The sequence below is a fragment of the Martes martes genome (genome assembly GCF_963455335.1).
Source record: "Martes martes genome assembly, chromosome: 15".
NCBI classification, from domain to species: domain Eukaryota; kingdom Metazoa; phylum Chordata; class Mammalia; order Carnivora; family Mustelidae; genus Martes; species Martes martes.
The window spans coordinates 32,543,035-32,563,655 of NC_137903.1; the positions used below are offsets into that span (position 1 = coordinate 32,543,035).

At 34.4% G+C, this 20,621-nt stretch overlaps 1 protein-coding gene across 2 annotated transcripts in view; it reads left to right on the forward strand.

The window, feature by feature from the left end:
* The first annotated feature begins 564 nt into the window (after positions 1 to 564).
* The window catches only part of F13B (coagulation factor XIII B chain), a 33,519-nt gene continuing 13,462 nt past the window's right edge, over positions 565 to 20,621 (forward strand). The window contains exons 1-8 of one of the 2 annotated variants that reach the window (XM_080825076.1): positions 565 to 859; positions 4,234 to 4,434; positions 6,669 to 6,854; positions 8,920 to 9,096; positions 9,473 to 9,649; positions 12,769 to 12,948; positions 13,034 to 13,219; positions 14,295 to 14,477. In XM_080825076.1, coding sequence (XP_080681202.1) covers positions 796 to 859; positions 4,234 to 4,434; positions 6,669 to 6,854; positions 8,920 to 9,096; positions 9,473 to 9,649; positions 12,769 to 12,948; positions 13,034 to 13,219; positions 14,295 to 14,477 — 1,354 coding nt within the window. In that variant the 5' untranslated portion in view covers positions 565 to 795. The remainder of the gene's footprint in view (positions 860 to 4,233; positions 4,435 to 6,668; positions 6,855 to 8,919; positions 9,097 to 9,472; positions 9,650 to 12,768; positions 12,949 to 13,033; positions 13,220 to 14,294; positions 14,478 to 20,621) is intronic. The other variant, XM_080825075.1, reaches the window with a different exon arrangement.

Here is a 20,621-nt window from a genome sequence, read left to right on the forward strand (position 1 = left end):
GCATGTGTACTTTTCTCTGAATATATTTTATTTTAATAAAAAGTTACAAAATGAAAATAGTAACAGCTCTCACCTCACTAGATTATTTTATAGTTTAAATTAAAACACATTAGAATGTAAACTCCATGAGGACAGTAATTTTAATCTTGTTTTCCACTGCTGTATACCCAAGATTAGAGCATGACCTGGTATATAGTGATCATTCAAAACATTTTTCAACATGAATGATAATATAGCACAGTGCTGATTTCATCACCCACCACAGGTTACAAACACTAAACATTAGACATTACTATCAGTAATATAGTTTTATCATTGCTTGAGACAAGTAGGTCATTTTTCTCTTTAAGAAATGTAACCTAGACAGCACTGTGTTTTAACATGAGGTATCCATTATCTCATGTTTCTAAGTTCATCTCTCCATTTGATCAATGGTGGCAAAGAAATCAATGGCCACAGGTGAACTTTACTCCATGGACTTACAATAGGGAATTGAAGTTGAAAATTTACCTTGATTTTATGCAGTCTGAGTTAATGATTTGTGCTGCTGCTACTGTTGCCCTTATAAGTTATCACGTTTTTATTGGACTCTGGCATGAAAAGTATTGTCAATTAACATAGTCATGTTATTTTAGTATTATTTGAAAATATTTTAAATGAAATATAAGTTTTGTTACAAAGACACTTTGACAGATGTTGTAAATAATTAACTTTTTCTTCAGGCAAAGTATTGTGTACTTATGAGTCCCTAGTGCTTTAGAATTGTTAAAATCTTTGTTGGGCACACCATTGACGATGAGGACGAAAGAGTTGGCTTTTATCATCATATTAATCATCTCAGGAGAACTCTATGCAGAAGGTAAAATTAATTTTTCATAATCTTTATTCTCTAAAAATTATAAAGGGAAATTCTAATTTTCATTTGACTTGAACTTTTATTAATAGTCTTTCATTTGTGTATCAACTTTATAAAAAGCATACTTCTTTTAATTGTTATAAATATTTAGGTAGCTTTTTTTCCTTTGGGCATAAGTAGTAAACTATTCTTATAATGACAAACTTAGAAAAACAACACAAGACAAAAAAGAAGAAAACAGCTTTGTATCTCTAGGTTTTGTGGCATAGGAGATGAGGATCTAAAAACTTGAAAGGGTTTTCAGTCTAACAGTACCACTGATTAGAAGTCGTATGTTAACCTTAATTCTAATTTCATACTAGAATTTATTCCTAATGCTGCATAGCTTGTACAATTTTAATTCTCTGTTCATAAAGTGAGAGCTTAGTGTTGGCAATTTGAAATATCCAAGAATCATCAAGATTTTGGAATCTTTTACCCTTTGATTTTTATCCTAATTTATTCATTGGTTGAAATTTTTTAGTGATTAGGAGGAAGACTGTATAATTGATTATACAGATAAAGACACTTTTGAGGATGAAATGGAGCTCTATTAATAGTTATATGAGCCAACAGTGTAAGTTAGGACTGTGCAGACAAACCAGTACACATGGACTCCTTAACTCTTAGAAATCTTTATAGCCAGATGACCTGGTGTGTGAATAAGTGTGAGTGAGACAGGCAATGTGCAAGTGTGGGTTATTTAGGAATAGTTAATAGTGTTATTAGGCTGTAGGGATAAGAAACAAGAAAGGATAATTAGGTGTCAGCAAGAGTGAATATACAAATGAGGAAACCACACAGCAATAAGACTTTTCTAAAATAAACATTTTTGGAAATTTGTTAAAATAAAATATCCTATGAATTATAATTGCCTTTTAGGTAATAGTTTACTATAAATTTCCTGCCAAAAAAGTGTCTGCCCTTAAAATTATGAAAGTGAAATAAATAGAAGTCATCTTATTTGATATATTCAATTCTACAATAAGATAATTTTTGCATGAATTATTTCCTTTGGTTTTATTTTTCTAAATAGGGAAAAATCAGCTGATGTAATTCTCTACATCTATATACCATGAAGACATCGCATTTTCCTCGGGATGCCTGGGTGGCTCATTTGGTTAAGCATCTACCTTTAGCTCAGTCATGGTCCCAGGGTCCTGGGATGGGGTCCCACATCGGACTCCTTGCTCAGCGGGAAGCCTGCTTCTCCCTCTGCCTGCCATGCCCCCTACCTGTGCTCTCTCTCTCTCTCTCTCTGACAAATAAATAAATAAAATCTTTTAAATAGAAGACATTGCATTTTCCAGATAATTTCCTAGTTATTATATGGTTATAATCTCCTTTTACTCAAACAAACAAACAGACAAAAAAGCTAACCATAATCTCATATTTACATGCTTTCCCTCATCCCATTAGGAACATTAGGGGCAAGAATTGAATTAATGGTACCTCTCATTTTATAACATTCAATCATCATTGGCCTATGAAATGTTCCACTTTTGCATTATTTATACATTTCCTCCCTATATCCCTGACCCTGAATTCCATTTCCCCTAGCATCAAACTGGGAGCCACTGTTGTGTATTTGACATATTCATATATATGTAACTATCTTTCTGAACTATGTCTTGTTTTGTGTATGTGCTTTATATTCACATAAATGAAAGCTTGCCATCAGTTTGATCTCCTTACTGTTTTGTTTTACTTGCTACCTTTTAAATATATTCCCGTGTTGCTGAATCAATTCTGTTGCTTTTAACTGTGCATAGTGTTTCATATATTTTACTTATCTATCTTCCTTGTGATGGACATATCATTACTTCTAATTTCCTTCTAACCACAAATAACTCTTAATGAATGTATCCTATAATCACCTTATTTCTTTGTTACAATTTGCTCTGTATGTGTTCACATGTGTGTTAACAAAACTGTATTGTCTATTTAAAAGTTGCTAAGAGAGCATATCCTAAAAGTGTTCATCACAAGGAAAAAAAATTATAAGTGTGAGGTGACAGATGTTAACTAGATTTATTGTGAGATGATTTTGCAATATGTGTAAATATATATGTGGAATCGTTATGCTGTACACCCAAACGAATAAAATGTTATACATCAATTATACCTCAATAAAAATTTATATCAATACATGTAATGTTTACTTACGTGTGACAGGCTTCTTTCACTGAATAGTATGTTTGTGAGATTCACTATTCAACATTCACCACTGCTGCATGATATTCAGCATTGTATTATTGTATAATATTCCACAGAATGCATGTCTAAAATGTGTTTATCTTTTCTTCCATGAATGGGCATTGGCTTGTTTCCAGTTTGGGACTGCACGAATAGTGCTGCTATGAATATTCTTTTACATATGGTTGGGTGGACAGAAGAAAACTTTCATTCCTTCTTTCATTTTATTGATGTGATGTATAACATTGACCAATTTTCACATGTTGAACCATCCTTGCATTCCAGGGATAAAATCTACTTGCTCATTGGTCCTTTTAATATGCTGCTAAATTCTGTTTGCTAGTGTTTTGCTGAGAACCTTTGCATCAGTGTTCATAAGGGATGAGTGCTTTTTAAAAAATAGTACGTGTATATTCTGCTTTAATATTGCCAAAGAAAGCTGAGTACTTTTTATGAAGTCTATGACCATATATATTTCCTGTTTTGTAAAGCTCTTGCTCAAGTCTTTTATTTATTTTTTAATTAGTTGTCTGTCTTTTTCTTTAAAAAAAAAAGCCATTCATTTCAAAATTTTGTGGGTTTGCGTATCTTAAGTGGAACTTCATCTACTCTAAACGCTGTCCAATATGGTAGCCACTAGCTGCATACAGCTGCATACAGCTATTGAAATGTGGTTATTCCAAGTTGGGAGTGCTGCAGGTATAAATATACTCAAGTTCAGACTAGTAAGAAAAAAAATGAAAAACCTTTTTAATATTTTAATGGGTTAAATAAAATGTATTATTAAAATTAACTTCAACTGTTCCTTTTATTAATGTGACTACTAGAAATTTTAAAATTACATATGTGGCTTGCATTATATTTCTATTAGAAAGTGCTGTTTTACAAAGTTAGGGAAAGCTTCCCTGAGGAAGTGGCTTGACCAGTTTTATTCTGACTATTGGTTATTGGGGTTGCTAGTAGATTAATTCTGATTGAAAAACATTGCCACAGAAGTGCCTTAAAAAGTGAGGTAATAAAAATAAGTACTGGTCCAAGTGGCTTCAAACACTTTGAATTTTAAAATTTGCTGCCATTTGATCACATATCCTATGATTTTAGATATACCTTTCTGTTTTCAGCTTGATATTTACTCATTTCAGAGAAACCCTGTGGTCTTCCTAGTGTGGAAAATGGAAGGATTGCCCAATATTACTATTCTTTTAAAAGCTATTACTTTCCAATGAGAATAAATGAAAAACTGTTGTTTTCCTGCTTGGCTGGTTATACAACTGAAACTGGGAAACAAGAGGCACGAGTCACATGTACCCGAGAGGGCTGGTCTCCAGAACCACGTTGCTTCAGTGAGTGTGTGGGTTGTGTCCACAAAATATTTATATTATTTAAGGAGATCAGTTCATAAAGGTCCAAGAAAATCTGGTGGGTGGTGAAACCTTTTGGTAGATAAGAACAAATTACCAGCCCATTCTTTCTTTTACAAAATGAAGGCATATTCTGAAATTCTGTAAATAGTATTTCTTATTAAAATGTTATTGTCTTTGTTCTTTAGAGTACCTGTAAAGAGAATATGGATACTTACTGAAAATGGTATTATAATACTGTAAGAAACAGATGCAAATGAGTTACTTTAAGGAATGAAGAACTTATACAGATAATAGTGCATAGGAAGCCAGAAAAATGCTTGACACTGGACTTAGGAAGAATAAGATTGTTACTCTAGTGTTTTATTCTTTGAAAAACTTCTCTCTTCTTTGTGTGCCAACTCCTTCTCCCATAGATTCAGAAAAATGTGTTTTCTGAATTTTGAGTTCCAATTTAGAAAAAGGAAATCTGATTGGTTCATCTCATTATTTCATGCCAGGCTACCCTATAGTCAAACTATTAATGGGCTTTCATTAGATCAGCTGACCTCTCTTGAACAAAGAAAGGACTCTCTAAGCTCTGTTTTACAGAGTAGAGGTTTCAGTTGGGCCTGTTTCATTTAGAAGAGGAAATGAGTATGATGGTGCTTGGTATGTATAGTGAGCATATCCATGTAGGATAATTATCCTTTCCATGACTTGAGAACAGACCATGAATTTAAGCATTGCACTTTTAGTGTTAACATAGACCACAGAAAGAAAGGAAGAAAGAAAGGAAGATTGTAAGAAAGAAAGGAAGAAAGAAAGAAAGATTGATTAATATATAGAGCTTAAAAATAAATGAAACAGGGGCGCCTGGGTGGCTCAGTGGGTTAAGGCCTCTGCCTTCAACTCAGGTCATGAGCTCAGGGTCCTGGGATCGAGCCCCACGTCGGGCTCTCTGCTCCGCGGGGAGCCTGCTTCCCTTCCTCTCTCTTTCTGCCTGCCTCTCTGCCTACTTGTGATCTCTGTCTGTCAAATAAATAAATAAAATCTTTAAAAATAAATAAATAAATAAATGAAACATTAGCAAGAGCTTTGAAATAAGAGCCAGAAAGAAGAACTCAGGTTTAGCATGTAGTCTAATGGTTAAGATAGAACCTCTACAGTTAACCTGCCTGTATTTCAATTCTGCTCCCTCACTGGGAAGAGAGCATTGTGAGCTTAAGCTTCTCATTTATAAAGTGGGCATAAACCTGCTTCACTGAGATAATCTATATATATAGTTCTTGGCTTGTTGTGAGGATCTAATAGTAGGGCTTAAAAAAATCACTGAGCTCATTCAGTGCTGAGGTATATTTATTGTCTAACACAACACTGTTGCAAGTATCTGCTGCTTAATAACTGCAAACTCAAAGGTTTTGAGTAACAGGTCTATGATTCAGTCACGGTCTACACAGACTGACTGGGGACAGGCTACACAGACTTACTATATGGCTAGGTGATCGTTTGCTGAGTTAAAAAAATGAATGTAGTTTTCATGTTAAGGTATCTGCAGACTTATTTAAGGACCCATAAGTTAGGTATGTGCTTTTGTTACATGGTGTTGAAAATTGTCAAACACAGTAGATTTAAATATTAGGAAGTCAACCCAAATGAAATTCCTTCTATTTGTCATTAATAACAATTAGGGGAAGAGTTCTATTATGTTTTCTAAAAGTAGATGTAATGGGACACCTGGGTGGCTCAGTTGGTTAAGCTGCTGTCTTCGGCTCAGGTCATGATCCTGGGGTCCTGGGATCAAGTCCCGCATCAGGCTCCTTGCTCAGCAGGGAGCCTGCTTCCTCCTCTCTCTCTGCCTGCCTCTCTGCCTGCTTGTGTGTACTCTCTCTCTCTCTGACAAATAAATAAAATCTTTAAAAAAAAAAAATAGTTACCTTACTTTTAAATAAATAAATAAATAAAAGTAGATGTAATAGGGGTGGGAGTCACAACAAGAACTGAAGTTAATAAACACAAAGAATGTCATTGTTGAGTTGAATCAGTTTTTTAAGAAATTTGATTCAGAATATGCAGGATAATTCCAAAATCAAATCAAATCAAGGAATTCTGGAGTGAAATTTTTTTCTGTCCTTTAAATTCCAAGAAAAATATTAAACTTTTACCTTAGTTTTACAAGTAAGTAAAAGACAAGTTTAATTTCACCAAGTTAAGCAAAGATTTTTTTTTCCCCATAGAAAAATGCGTTAAGCCTGAGTTGAGAAATGGTTACATCTCTGATGTAAAATTAATGTACAAAATTCAAGAGAACATGCGTTATAGTTGTAATTCAGGATATAAAACCACTGGAGGAAAGGATGAAGAAGTAGTTCAATGTCTTGCTGATGGATGGTCTTCTCAACCTACCTGTAGGAAGGAACATGGTATGTGTTTAAGAATCATTTCCTAAATTGGTAAAATTGATTCTGATTGCCTTTCTTTTAGACTAACTCATAATTTTTCTGCATTTATTTCTAACAATTATGAGGACATATTTTTGTCATAATGCTTATTATTAAAAAATTTGGGGCTACAAAAAAGAAGAGTCATTTCCTAAAACTGAAGATAAAAGACTGTGAGGCTAGTACTTTCTTATATTGATAGTCATTTTTATTTAATATAATTGATTTTTTGGATGTCTGTAAGTGCAAGAAGTTATCATATTGTTTTTCTTAGATGTTTGGTGTTCCCTTTACCCACGAGTTCCCAACTCCCACAACTCACCTACTCCACTAGTTCCTATTTAATTTTTTTAATATTAATACACTTATTTTTAGAGCAGTCTTAGATTTGCAGAAATACTGGGCAGCTAGTACAGAGAATTCCCATATACCGTTTCCTGCCCTTGGCCACACTTGATTTCCCCTATTATTAACATTTTGCATTTGGTATGGTATATTTGTTGCATTAACCAAAGTTCATACTTTAGGGTTCATTCTTTGTGTTATACATGCTGTGGATTTTGTCCCATGTATAATGACATGTATCCACCACTGAGATATCATACAGAATAGTTCCAATGCCCTATGAATCCTTTGTGTCCACCTGTTCATCCATTTTTCCTTCTGCCAACCATTGGCAACCCCTGACCTTTTTTTTTTTAATTGCAGTAAAATATACAGAACATGAAATTTTAACTATTTTTAAGTGTACAATTCAGTAGCCTTAAGTACATTCACAATGTCGTATAACCATCACCATTATTTCTTCTTCATCACCATTATTTCTTCTGCATCAACCCAAACAGAAACGCATACCCATTATACAATAAACCTGTCTATTCCCCACCCTACCCCCAGTATCTGGTAACTTCTATTTTCTGTCTCTATCAATGTCCTTTTTTTAGGTACTTTATATAAGAAGAGTCATGCAGTATTATCCTTTTTTGTCTGACTTATTTCACTTAGCATAATGTATTCAAGGTTCATCTATGTTGTAGCATGCATCAGAATTTGTATTCTTTTTATGGCTAAATAATATTTTGTTGTGTGTATATAGATAGATAGATCATATATAGACACTTTATCCATTATCCATTGATGGACACTTGGGTTGGTGCCAGTCCCTCTAAAAATTAAACATAGAGTTACCATAGGATCTAGTAATTCCACTTCTAGGTCTATACCCAGAGGGAAAGCAGGGACTCAAACAGACTCTTGTACAACAATGTTCCTAGCAACATTTTCACAATAACTAAAAGGTGGAAGTAGTGAAGAAAAGAATGGAATGGAATAGGGGTGCCTGGGTGGCTCAGTTGGTAGGGCATCTACTTCGGGCTTAGGTCATGATCCTGGGGTCCTGGGATTGACCCCCATGTCCAGCTCCCTGCTCAGCAGGGAGTCTGCTTCTCCCTCCCACTTGGGCTCTCTCTCTCTCAAGTGTGTAAATGAAATCTTAAAAAAAAAAAAAAAGACTGGAATGGAATGGAATGGAATAGGATGAAAAAAAAAACCTTAAGCCTATTTCTCACAACATATATAAACTGCTAATTCCTTTATTAGAGAAGAATTTGAGGTAATGCCCATTATCTTTATTGGTAAACCAATATCAGATATATTTAAAATAATCCAATAATTTGAATACGTATACTTTGTTAGTGTGTTGTTAGTTGCTTAAATTGTATAAATCCTCAAATGACACAGACTCAAAAAATTGTCACTGTACAAGCCTTCAGTTGAATTGTGGCCTTCTGCCAAGTATACTAGACCAGAATTTTAAGAATAGAAGACTGGTGGCATTAAGACACAAGATATATTTAAAAAACAAAACAAAACAAAACAGGAACTAGAGATGCAAAGGCAAACTGGCTATTTTTCAATTTTGCTGAAGTTTGATTTGGCCAAATAGGCTTCAGATTTTGTGAAAATACATTTTGAGATTTGTTTTTAATATTATAGTTTTAGTGATAAAGTTCATAAAATAAATAAAGTTGATTTTTTTTTTTTTTAGAAACATGTTTGGTCCCTGAATTAGATCATGGGAATTATTCCACAACGCAGAAAACGTTCAGAGTGAAGGACAAAATACAGTACGAGTGTGCTACTGGCTACTACACAACTGGGGGAAAGAAGACAGAGGAGGTAGAATGCCACACATATGGATGGTCTCTCACACCAAAATGTACCAGTAGGTTCTCATTTTAAGGACAATCTAGTCTCATTTAAAAAACTTTCTCTCATCCAGTAGTGTATATAAATTGTCACATTCATGTTTCATTTTTCATACTTTTTTTTTTTTGCTTCGGGTTTTAATTATGTTGATCACAGGCTTTGATCATTTAAAGCTCTCAAGGAGAAAAAGAATTTCTCTTTGCTCAGATAATTAAATTAGAATAAGCCTAATGATATTTAATAAATATAGGAATTGACAAGCTTTTGTTATGTGTAAAAAAATATGGCAAATTTACTCATTTTTATTACAGACATGGTATATAAGTAGGTGAATTTTGTTCAACAGAAAAAATAACACATTTTTTGAATTTTATTTGTGCTTTCATTTTTAGAATTAAAGTGCTCTCCTTTAAGATTTATAGAAAATGGTTATTTTCATCCTATAAAGCAAACATATGAAGAAGGAGACGTAGTTCAGTTTTTCTGTCATACAAATTATTATCTAAGTGGATCTGACTTAATTCAGTGCTATAACTTCGGTTGGTACCCAGCATCTCCTGTATGTGAAGGTAATTTTTAAAATTTCACACTCATACAAATAAAATATCATGTCTTAATTAGCTTAATTTCTATGAAAAAATGTTTCTGATATTATCTAATTCTTGTCCTGAGTGCTATTTTTTTTTTTTCAGTTTCAGAGGTAGACTTTAGTGATTCATCAGTTGCATATAACACCCAGTGCTCATTACTTCAGGTGTCCTCCTTAATGCCCATCACCCAGTTACCCCATCCCCCCACCCACCTCCCCTCCAGCAACCCTCAGTTTGTTTCCTAGAATTCAGCGTCTCTTATGGTTTACCTCCCTCTCTGTTTTTGTCTAATTTTATTTTTCCTTCCCTTCGCCTGTGTCCATCTGTTTTATTTCTTAAATTCCACATATGAGTGAAATCATACAGTATTTGTCTTTCTCTGACTGACTTATGAGAACTCAGCCATCAAAAAAATGAAATCTTGCCATTTGCAATGATGTGGAATGACGTGGAGGGTATTATGCTGAATGCTATTTTTAAAAATAAATATGGTCTTTTAAATCATTGCTAGATATTTTTCAGCAATATTTAATCTTAAGAAATTTAAGAAAAATTTAAGAAATCTTAAAGGTTGTATTAGTTTGTAGAGTGGATGTAACTTTTAAACTCTCTTATTATAATGAATACATTTTACTTATTGGGAATTACTAGATTCAATTATCCCACGCTGGTGGTTTTGTGAGGGTTCTTAGTTGGCCACATATTTCCTGATGTGAAAATAAAGTCTTCAAAATGGTGGGGGTAAAGAACAGAAAAATTAAAAAAAATTACCCAGAGTAAAAATGAAAAATATGGTCCTCAAGTAAGAGTATTCCTAAAACGTAATGTCTATGGCAAGTTTCTATCACTGGACATGTTCAAGCAGTCAGTATGATCACCTGTTGGGAGACAATTCACACATCATTTAAACATACCTACAATGATATATGAAGGAAGTCCAAGCCTAGCAGAGGAAACAAATTTAAAAAGGTAATTGACACAATGTGACAAATATAATAAACTCAGATATAAATTATTTGAACAAACACTGAAGATTTTGATTGGTATGATGTGGGATAGCATTTTTGGAGGTGATGGGTAACATTTGAACTGAAAGATAAATAGGATTTTGAGGATTGGAGGGGATGGAGAGTATATATACTCTGTAGTATAGAAAATAATATCATTATTGATCGATAAGAGAAAGACAGGAAAGTGGAAACTTGGAGGAGGGGGAGAATATTTGAAGCAAATGTTGGGAGGGGTGAAAGAGGGAGATGACCACGGGTATGAGATGAGATTGCCCAGAATGATCCTAACTCTTTAAATGCACCAAATGATAACATTAATGTTTTTGGTTTTGTTTTTAATTTTCTAGTCCTGCCCAAGAGACTTGGTCTAACAGTAGAGAAGAAGATAGTTAGCAAATTGTCGTATTTTATTACAGAAATAAATTGCAAGCCTGCTTAATATCTACTCTTCCCCATCCAAATTAGCATGCCAACATGCCTATTATTTTCTCTAGTAAATAGTCATTAGATGTAGAGTAGGCAGTGTAGTTGGCTCAATAATAATAAATTATATCCTAATCCCTGGAACCAATGAATGTTACCTTACTTATATGGCAAAAGGGACTTTGCACATGTGATAAAGTTAAGGATCTTGAGGTAGGAATAATTTCTGATTATTCTGAGGGTCTAATTGTGGACCCTCAATATAATCACAAGCCTCTTTATAAGAGGGAGGCAGAGGGAAATTTGACTACCAAAGAGGAATAGAGATGTGACCATGGAATAGAAGCAAGAGGTTGGAGCACTAGGAGGAAAGGTCATGTGCCTCAGAATGCACGCAGCCTCCGGAAGTCTGAAAAGGCAAAGAAGCTGAGTCACAAAGCCTGCAGGAGGAATGCAGCTCTCCTGACAACTTGGTTTTAGCCCAGTGAATTCTGGACCTTTGGTTCCCAGAACTGTAAGAGAATGAATTTCTGCTATTTTAAGCCACTTAATTGTAATAATTTGTCACAACAGCAATAGGACATTAATACAGTCTGTGTTTTAGAATACTGAAGGACAGATTTAATTCATGTAGTCATAGGGACAAGAATAGATCCATGGGGTACCTGGGTGGCTCAGTGGGTTAAAGCCTCTGCCTTCAGCTTGGGTCATGATCCTGGGGTCCTGGGATCGAGCCCTGCATCAGGCTCTCTGCTCAGCAGAGAGCTTCCTCCTTTCTCTCTGCCTGCCTCTCCGCCTACTTGTGATCTCTGTCTGTCAAATGAATAAATAAAATCTTAAAAAAAAAAAAAGAACAGATCCACCACTTAATAGTTAATTTATTTACTTCAGAAATTTCAGTTTATTTATCTATGAGAGAAATAATTATCCTTGCTTAATAAAGTTATTTTAGGATTAGAGGAGATAACGAATGCTGTTTTAATTCGCTTGCTTTTTTAGTTTTCTATTGGTGCATAACAATGCATTACAAATTTAGCAACTTAAAACAGCACACTTGTATTATTTCACAATTTCTGTAGGAGTCTGAGCCGAGCTTATCTGGCTCCCCTGCATTCCTGTTGAACAAACTGCAATTAAAGTGTCAGCTGGGGCTTCAGTCTCATCTGAGGCTGGACTGGGGAAGAATCTGCTTTCAAACTCGTGGTTATTGGTACCATTGAGTGCTTTGCAGACAGCTGAACTGAGAGCCTCAATTTCTTCTCAGCTGCCAACTAGAGGCAGCCCTTTGCCCCTTGTCTTGTTGCACCACCCCCCTTTTGGAAGCTTACAATGTGGGTGCTTGCTTTTTATCAAAATCAGCAGGGAGACAATCTCTCAGCAAGAATGGCCTTACCATACTATGTTGCATATCATGCATACGTAATCACATACTCCCTCCATCTTTGCTGTACTCATTGATTAGAAGCAAGTCACAGTTCGTGCTTATGGGGAAGGTTATCACACAAAGAAGTGAACATTAAAAACATCAAAAGTGGAGATCAACGGGTGACCCTAGGGTCTGCCTACCATGCTTCCTATGGTACTTGGATCTAGGAATGGTGCTTATTAAATCTACATATTATTTTTTATAATTATATGACTAACTCTGGTAATATTTTATATCAGGAAGAAGAAATCGATGTCCTCCTCCACCTCTGCCTCTACACTCCAAAATTCAAACATACTCAACAACTTATCGTCACGGTGAAACAGTTCGTATAGAATGTGAACTTAATTTTGAGATACAGGGATCAGAAGAAATACGTTGTGAAAATGGAAAATGGACAGAACCTCCAAAATGCATAGGTTAGCAACACCTTTATCAGTTTTCCCTAAAATGAAGTCTGCATGTGTAGCTATACACATGTGTATACAAAATGTCTCTTTTCAGAAGAAAAGGAGAAGACAGCCTGTGGGAACCCACCCATCATTGAGAATGGTACGGCAAACCTGGACTCTACGATTTATTACAATGGGGATAAAGTGGCATATGAATGTAAAAGTGGGTATCATCTCCGAGGATCAACAGAAATAACTTGTAAACGTGGAAAGTGGACACGTCCTCCTGAGTGTGTTGGTGTGTATGCTACATTTACCAGCAATAGCTAAGGCTGTTGTGAAAATTTTTTCATTTTCCTTATTTAATCTATATATTTCTAGCAAGAGACTACTGCTTAGAAAAGTTATAAAACACCCTGATTCAGCACCTACTCTGCTGCTTTCTTTGTGTATATGCAGCCTTCTGTAGAATTTGACCCAATATAAAGAATCGGGAAACTAAAAAAAATTTTTTGAATATACATTAGTGCTAAACACTGTTATCTGATCTGTTGACACCAGGACTCTTGAGGTAAACCTCAAGTGAAAACACATAGTAATAGTCGATTGGGTGACTGGCCATAATCATGATCTACTTCCTCTCCCTTCATGCCCTATAAAGTCACATTAGAGCACTCTGTTCCTGCCTTTGGGTCACCCCTTCTGATATTACTTACGTATCTGGCCAGCCTGAGTCCTATACCCTTCTGAGACCTATTCCCGGTCTTTTGTTTCACGAACATGCACAACCAGGCTACATTGCCACTCCCAGGTGCTACCCTTCCTGTTACCCTTCTCATTTCTTGATCTCTCCTAGAAAGATCTCCACAAACATGTTTACTTATGATATTTATTGCATTTATTGCATCCTATTAAGGATGCTAAAGAAATGAGAAGAGTAGGAGAAAAACTAAAGAGAGAAAAAGTAGACAATGTCATCCATGGATTGACTGAGATCTGGAATGAAAAGAATGAGAATTAAAAAATAACAGTGGGTGATGACAAAGGGTAGTTTTAGAACTGACCATAATCTTCAGGTTATTGTTTACCTTTCAATACATTTTAAGAATATTTGTGTCATGATTCCTTCATAAGCAAGAAAAGTGACAGATATGCATATGTGTTTTTAGGTAAAACATTTGCTGTTTCTTCTTACTAAGTGAATTTTTAAAATATTTGGTCTGAATAGCACTTTTCTCATTTCTGGAGAATTTAGAAAAAAATTGTCCTAAACTATATAATATAAATAATGAGGTACAATAGTATAAGTAACTATATGATATCATTATGTTGTTATAAATTCATATTAATTTTAATATAACCTCTTTTCTTAGAAAATAATGAGAATTGTAAGTCACCACCTGATATACTAAATGGGGCTGTTGTTGATGGATTGTTAGCAAGCTACACAACAGGATCCTCAGTAGAATATAGATGCAATGAATATTACTTACTGAGTGGAGCAAAAGTATCTCGTTGTGAACAAGGAAGATGGTCATCCCCACCTATTTGCTTAGGTAAGACAGAGAACACATTGTATATTTTTAAAAATTTTTCCCAGCTTTATTGAGATACAATTGACATATAACATATGAATTTAAGTTATACCATGCAATGAGTTGATACACATATATGTTTTACAATAAGGTTAATTGACATTCCCTTCACTTCACATAGTCATAGTTGTATCACTGTTGTTCTTGTCATTACTATGAGTGCATTTAAGATCTGCTCTCTTGGCAACGTTCAAGTATTCAAAAAAAATTGTAAACTGTAGTCACCATTGTATACGTTAGATCCCTAGAACTTATTCCTTTTATAACAACCCATTGAATTTCTTATACCATTATGTTTGTATTTTTATGTGATTTTTATATAACATTTTATTGCATGGAAATGATTTTTTTGTATAAATCTTTTTTTCCAAGTGTTTTTCCTTTTCATTTTTGTAAGCAGAAAATCTAATATCAGAGAGTCTAAAACTACAATATTCTTACTTACTATTTTTTTAAATTGTGGTAAAATATGAACAACAAAGCTTTACCATGTTAGCCATTTTTTTTTTAAAGATTTTATTCATTTATCTGACAGACAGAGATCACAAGCAGGCAGAAAGGCAGGCAGAGAGAGGAGGAAACAGACACCCGGCTGAGCAGAAAGCCCGACGCGGGGCTCGATCCCAGGATCCTGAGACCACGACCCGAGCCGAAGGCAGAGGCCTTAACCCACCGAGCCACCCAGGCGCCCCCATGTTAGCCATTTTTAAGTGCACATTTAGTGGCATTAAATAGATTCACATTTTAGTGACTGATTATTTTCTCCTAACTGATAGCCTCAGTGTCTCTCTCTATATTGTTCTCGGAATGCCATTTGGAGAGAATAATCAATCCAGTTCTTTCCTTGGTAGAGGATATTGTTAATAGCTTTCTTGGCTGTCAATTCCTCACTTAAATGGTCACCTTTGTTCTATTTTGTTGAGCAAATAAAAACATATTTATAATTAAGTATATTTTAGATTGAAACTTAGTATAATTAACATTAATGATTCAAGTGGAGAATGAAGGGAGCTATCTAAATAATTATGTAAGTTGAGATAACTTTCAGAACATAAATATTCACCTTTCATTTCAAGCCTATATATTTGCCTCGTTTTTTTAATTTTTAATTTTTTATTATGTTATGTTAGTCACCATACAGCATGTCATTAATTTTTGATGTAGTGTTCCAAGATTCATTGTTTATATATAACACCCAGTGCTCCATGCAGTGCATTCCCTCCTTAATACCCATTACCAGATGCAGCAATTGCTTTATTGGGTATTTACCCCCAAAATACAGATGTAGTGAAAAGAAGGGCCGTATGCACCCCAATGTTCATAGCAGCAGTGTCCCCAACAGCCAAACTGTGGAAAGGGCTGAGATGTCCTTCAACAGACAAATGGATAAAGAAGATGTGGTCCATATATACAATGGAATATTACTCAGCCATCAGAAATGATGATACCCAACTTTTGCATCAACATGGATGGGAATCAGCATTGGTGGTATAGTGGTGAGCATAGCTGCCTTCCAACATGGATGGGACTGGAGAAGATTATGCTGAGTGATATAAGTCAAGCAGAGAAAGTCAATTATCATATGGTTTCACTTACTTGTGGAACATAAGGAATAGGATGGAGGACATTAGGAGAAGGAAGGGGAAAATGAAGAGGGGAAATTGGAGGGGGAGACGAACCATGAGAGACTGTGGACTCTGAGAAACAAACAGAGATTTGCTTCATTTTTTAACTTTGCTAGTCAGAATTACATGTAATTGCAATGTAATTGGTCACTACAGTTGCAATGAACTTGTTACATTGTGACTTTTGCAAATAGGTAATGGTATCGTAAACTTTCTCTAAGTTAAAATAAAATAGTCACTTAATTACAAATATTAGCATTTCAAACTATATAAATGCAAATCATTGTTATTTACCAAAAATTGAGAAATATATAGAGGCAACTAGAAAAAAACAGAAAATATCAGTAATTTGGGCTGAAACAATTGGTGTTAATGATTTAGACAATGGTTTTCTAAACCTTTTTGTATACACACAAACACACACACACAACACCTATTTACAAAAAAATATATGCTGTCACAAGTGGCTATGTAATTCATTTTTCCCCACAAACTGTATTATGAACATGGTTTGATATACCTCTACAATATACATTTTAATGGCTACCTAGTTTTCTATAATATAAATATGTCATAATTAAATTAATCACTTTTTGATGGAAGTTTAGTGTGTTTTCAACATTTTTATATTCCAAACAATACATTTTTTACTAAATGTCTGCACATATAAAAAACATTTTATTTTTTAATTTTTAAAATTAAGTATATTTATTTCACATGATTTATTTTGTTTTGGGTATGTTTTTTTCAGATTTTCTGAAGAAGAATTTCTGGTTCAAAAAGATCTGGAATTTAAATTATTTTTCTGTTAATTGCTAAATTGTCCTTCAGAAAGTTAATCTGGTTTACAACTCTACCATCAGTGGATTAATGTAGTAGTTCTCTTAATCCTTGTCAACTTGAATATTTTAATCATATATTGTTAACCCAACAATTAAAATTATTTTAATTTGGTTTATTTAAGTACTAATCAACTGAGTTTACGTTTATTTGACTTGGTTGATTTAAGTTATATTTGATTTGACTTACTTAAGTATTACTCAACTGAGCATTTTTTTGATTTTCTAGTGGCCACAGGTTGTTTTTTTTCTATGACTTTAATTTTTCATACTTGTAATAAAAATTTTATTTATATAAATTATATTATTCATTTGACAATGATACAAGATACAACAATGTATATTGCAACCATTTTTATTTTCCTTTTATTTTATTTATGTTGTGTATATATATTTGAATTTTAAGTCTTTAGCTATTTCTTGATGGTTTCTCTATTCCAAGTCATTCCTAAGCTGCTGGTCCCATTCAAATTCAAATATGTCTACCTATAACTTTTCTATTGCCCTCATATTTTCATAGAGGTTTTTGATACTAAGGTTTTGATGATGTGACTGATAATGCATTGAATGGAAGTACAGTCATCTCTGAGGATAAAGACTGGAAAGTTTAAGGAAATCTATCATGCTGTTTCTGGAAAAATTGCCTCTAGACACATAGACTTGGTGCTAATAAATCAAAGCAAATATTGAATGAAGATCATTTACTGTCATCAGGCCAAGAGGCAGAGTTCGGTACATCTTATTTATCCTTAGGAACTGCAAATATTCTCACTACAAATGGGAAAAATGGTGTAATAACAAGCAGAATCTTCCATCTGTGAATTATTGTTCCAGACATTATGAACCTTTTTAACCTCCCAGTACTGATCTTCCCTATCTCATTCTACTCCAGCCACTCTGTCTCCTTGCCCTTCCTCACAGAAGCTAAGTATGCTCTCACCTCAGGGCTGTTTCCTCTTCCTGGAACACCCTTCCCTCAGAAAATGCCATGGTTCACTCATTTGTACAAATACTATTTTTTCCTTAGGCCTCTCCCAACCACATGGCTTCAAAGTGTAACTTCTCTTACCTCATCCCTCTCTATAGCCCCCTCCTCTCCCTCCACTACTCATTTCCCTTCTAATTTGTGGCATGTGGTTTAAATATGGCCATAGATTATAAACCCATATATTTATTATAGTTATTGCTTGTCCTTGTGTGTTTCTCCCATTTAGAAGGTATGTTCCATGAGGGTGGGGATCTTTGTTTTGTTCTTTGATGTACCTCAAGTGGTAGGTCTCTCACAAATATTGTACAATAAATACATTTTGTATTTCATGATTTTTTATTTTTTTTAAAGATTCATTTATTTATTTTAGAGAGAGAGAGAAAAAGAGAGAGTATGCCCATGAGTGGGGCAAGGGACAGAGAGAGAGAATCTTCAAGCACCCAACCTGGGGCTTGATCTCAAGACCCATGAGATCATGACCTGAGCCAAAACCAAGAGTCAGACACTTAACCAACTGAGCATCCAGCATCCAGGCATCCCTCATGACTTTTATTTTATAGAGAGGAGATCAGGCTTAACCTAAGTGACTGTAATATACATTAATATGTATACATATATGTATATATATATTTTTTACTGAAGTATAGTTGGCACACAATGTTGCATAATTTTGGGGGGTACAGCATACTGATTCAACAAGTCTAAATGTTATGCTATGCACACCACCAATGTAGATACCAACAGTGACCATATAATGTTATTACAATACCATTGACTAAATTCTCTCTGCTGTACCTTTTATCCTCATGACTTACTCATTGTGTAATCAGAAGCCTATATCTCCCAGTCCCCTTCACCTATTTTGTCCATTCCCATCCTCCCCTCCCCTCTGGCAGCCATCAATTTGTTTTCTTATATATGACTTAATTTCTGGGGTTTTGTTTATGCATTTATTTTATGTTTAAGATTCCACATAAAAGTAAATCATATGGTATCTGTCTTTCCATGACTTATTTCACTTAGGATTATACCCTCTAGATACGTCCATGTTGTTATAAGTGGCAAGGTTTCATCCTTTTTAATGACTGTGTAATATTCCATCATATGGCCACTTGTGTTGCTGCCATATCTTAGTTATTGTAAACAATCCTGCGATAAACATAGGGGTGCATACAGCTTTTGAATTGCTGTTTTCATTTTCTTTGAGTAAATACCCAGAAGTGGAATTATTGGATCATATAGTATTTCTATTTTTAATTTTTTGAGGAACCTCCATAATGTTCATCACAGTGGCTGCAGCAATTTACATTCCAACCAACGCAGCATGAGGGTTTTTTCCTCCCTCCACAACCTCACCAACATTTGTGACTTCTCTTTTTGATTCTAGTCATTCTCACAGCTGTGAGGTAATATCCCATTGTGGTTTTGATTTAATTTCCCTGATAATGAGTGATGTTGAGCATCTTTTCATGTGTCTGTTGGCCATTTATATGTTCTTCTTTGGAAAAATGTCTATTCAGGTCCTCTGCCCATTTTTTTAAATTGGGTTATTTGGGTTTTTTGTGTGTTGAGTTTTATAACTTCCTTATATATTTTGAATATTAACCCATTAGCAGATGTATCCTTTGCAAATATCTCCTCCTGTTCAGTGAGTTGCCTTTTTGCTTTGTTGATGTTCCCTTTGCTGTGCAAAAGCTTGTTATTTTGGTGTAGTCCCAGTAATTTACATTTGTTTTTGTTTCCCTTGCCTCAGGAGACATATCTAGAAACATGTTCTTAAGGTCAAAGCCAAGGAGATTATTGCCTATGCTTTTTTCTAGGAATTATGTGATTTCAGGTATCACATTTAGGTCTTTCATCCATTTTGAGTTAATTTTTGTGTATGGTATAAGAAAGGGGTCCCGTTTCATTCTTTTGCATGTCATCGTCCAGTTTTCCCAGCATCACTTATTGAACAGCTCTCTTTCTCTGATTGTAATATTCTTGCCTCCTTTGTCATAGATACCACATGAGCATGGATTTATTTCTGGGCTCTCTATTCTCTTCCATAAATCTATGTGTGCATTTTTATGCTAGTATCATACTGTTGTGATTACTTCAGCTTTGTCATATATCTTGAAGTCAGAGATTGTGATACTTCCAGTTTTGTTCTTCTTCCTAAGGATTGTTTTTGTTATTTGGAATCTTTTGTGGTTCCATACAAATTTTAGGCTTACTTGTTCTAGTTCTATGAAAAACGCTATTGGTATTTTGATAGGAATTGCATTGGTTTGTAGATTGCTTTTGGTAAGTATGGACATTTTAACAATATTAACTCTTCCAATCCATAAGCATGGAATGTCTTTCCATTTCTTTGTGACAGCTTCAATTTCTTTCATCAATATGTTTTGTAGTTTTCAGAGTACAGGTCTTAACCTCCTTGGTTAAGTTTATCCTTAGGTATTTTATTCTTTGGGCATATTTATAAATAGAATCGTTTTCTTAATTTCTATTTTTGATACTCTGTTATTAGTGCATAGAAATGCAGTTGATTTCTGTGTATTAATTTTGATTCCTACAATTTTATTGAATTCATTATTTTACTTTTAATAGTTTTTTTTTTTTGATGGAGTCTTTAGGGGTTTTTGTGTATAGTATCATGTCATCTGCAAAT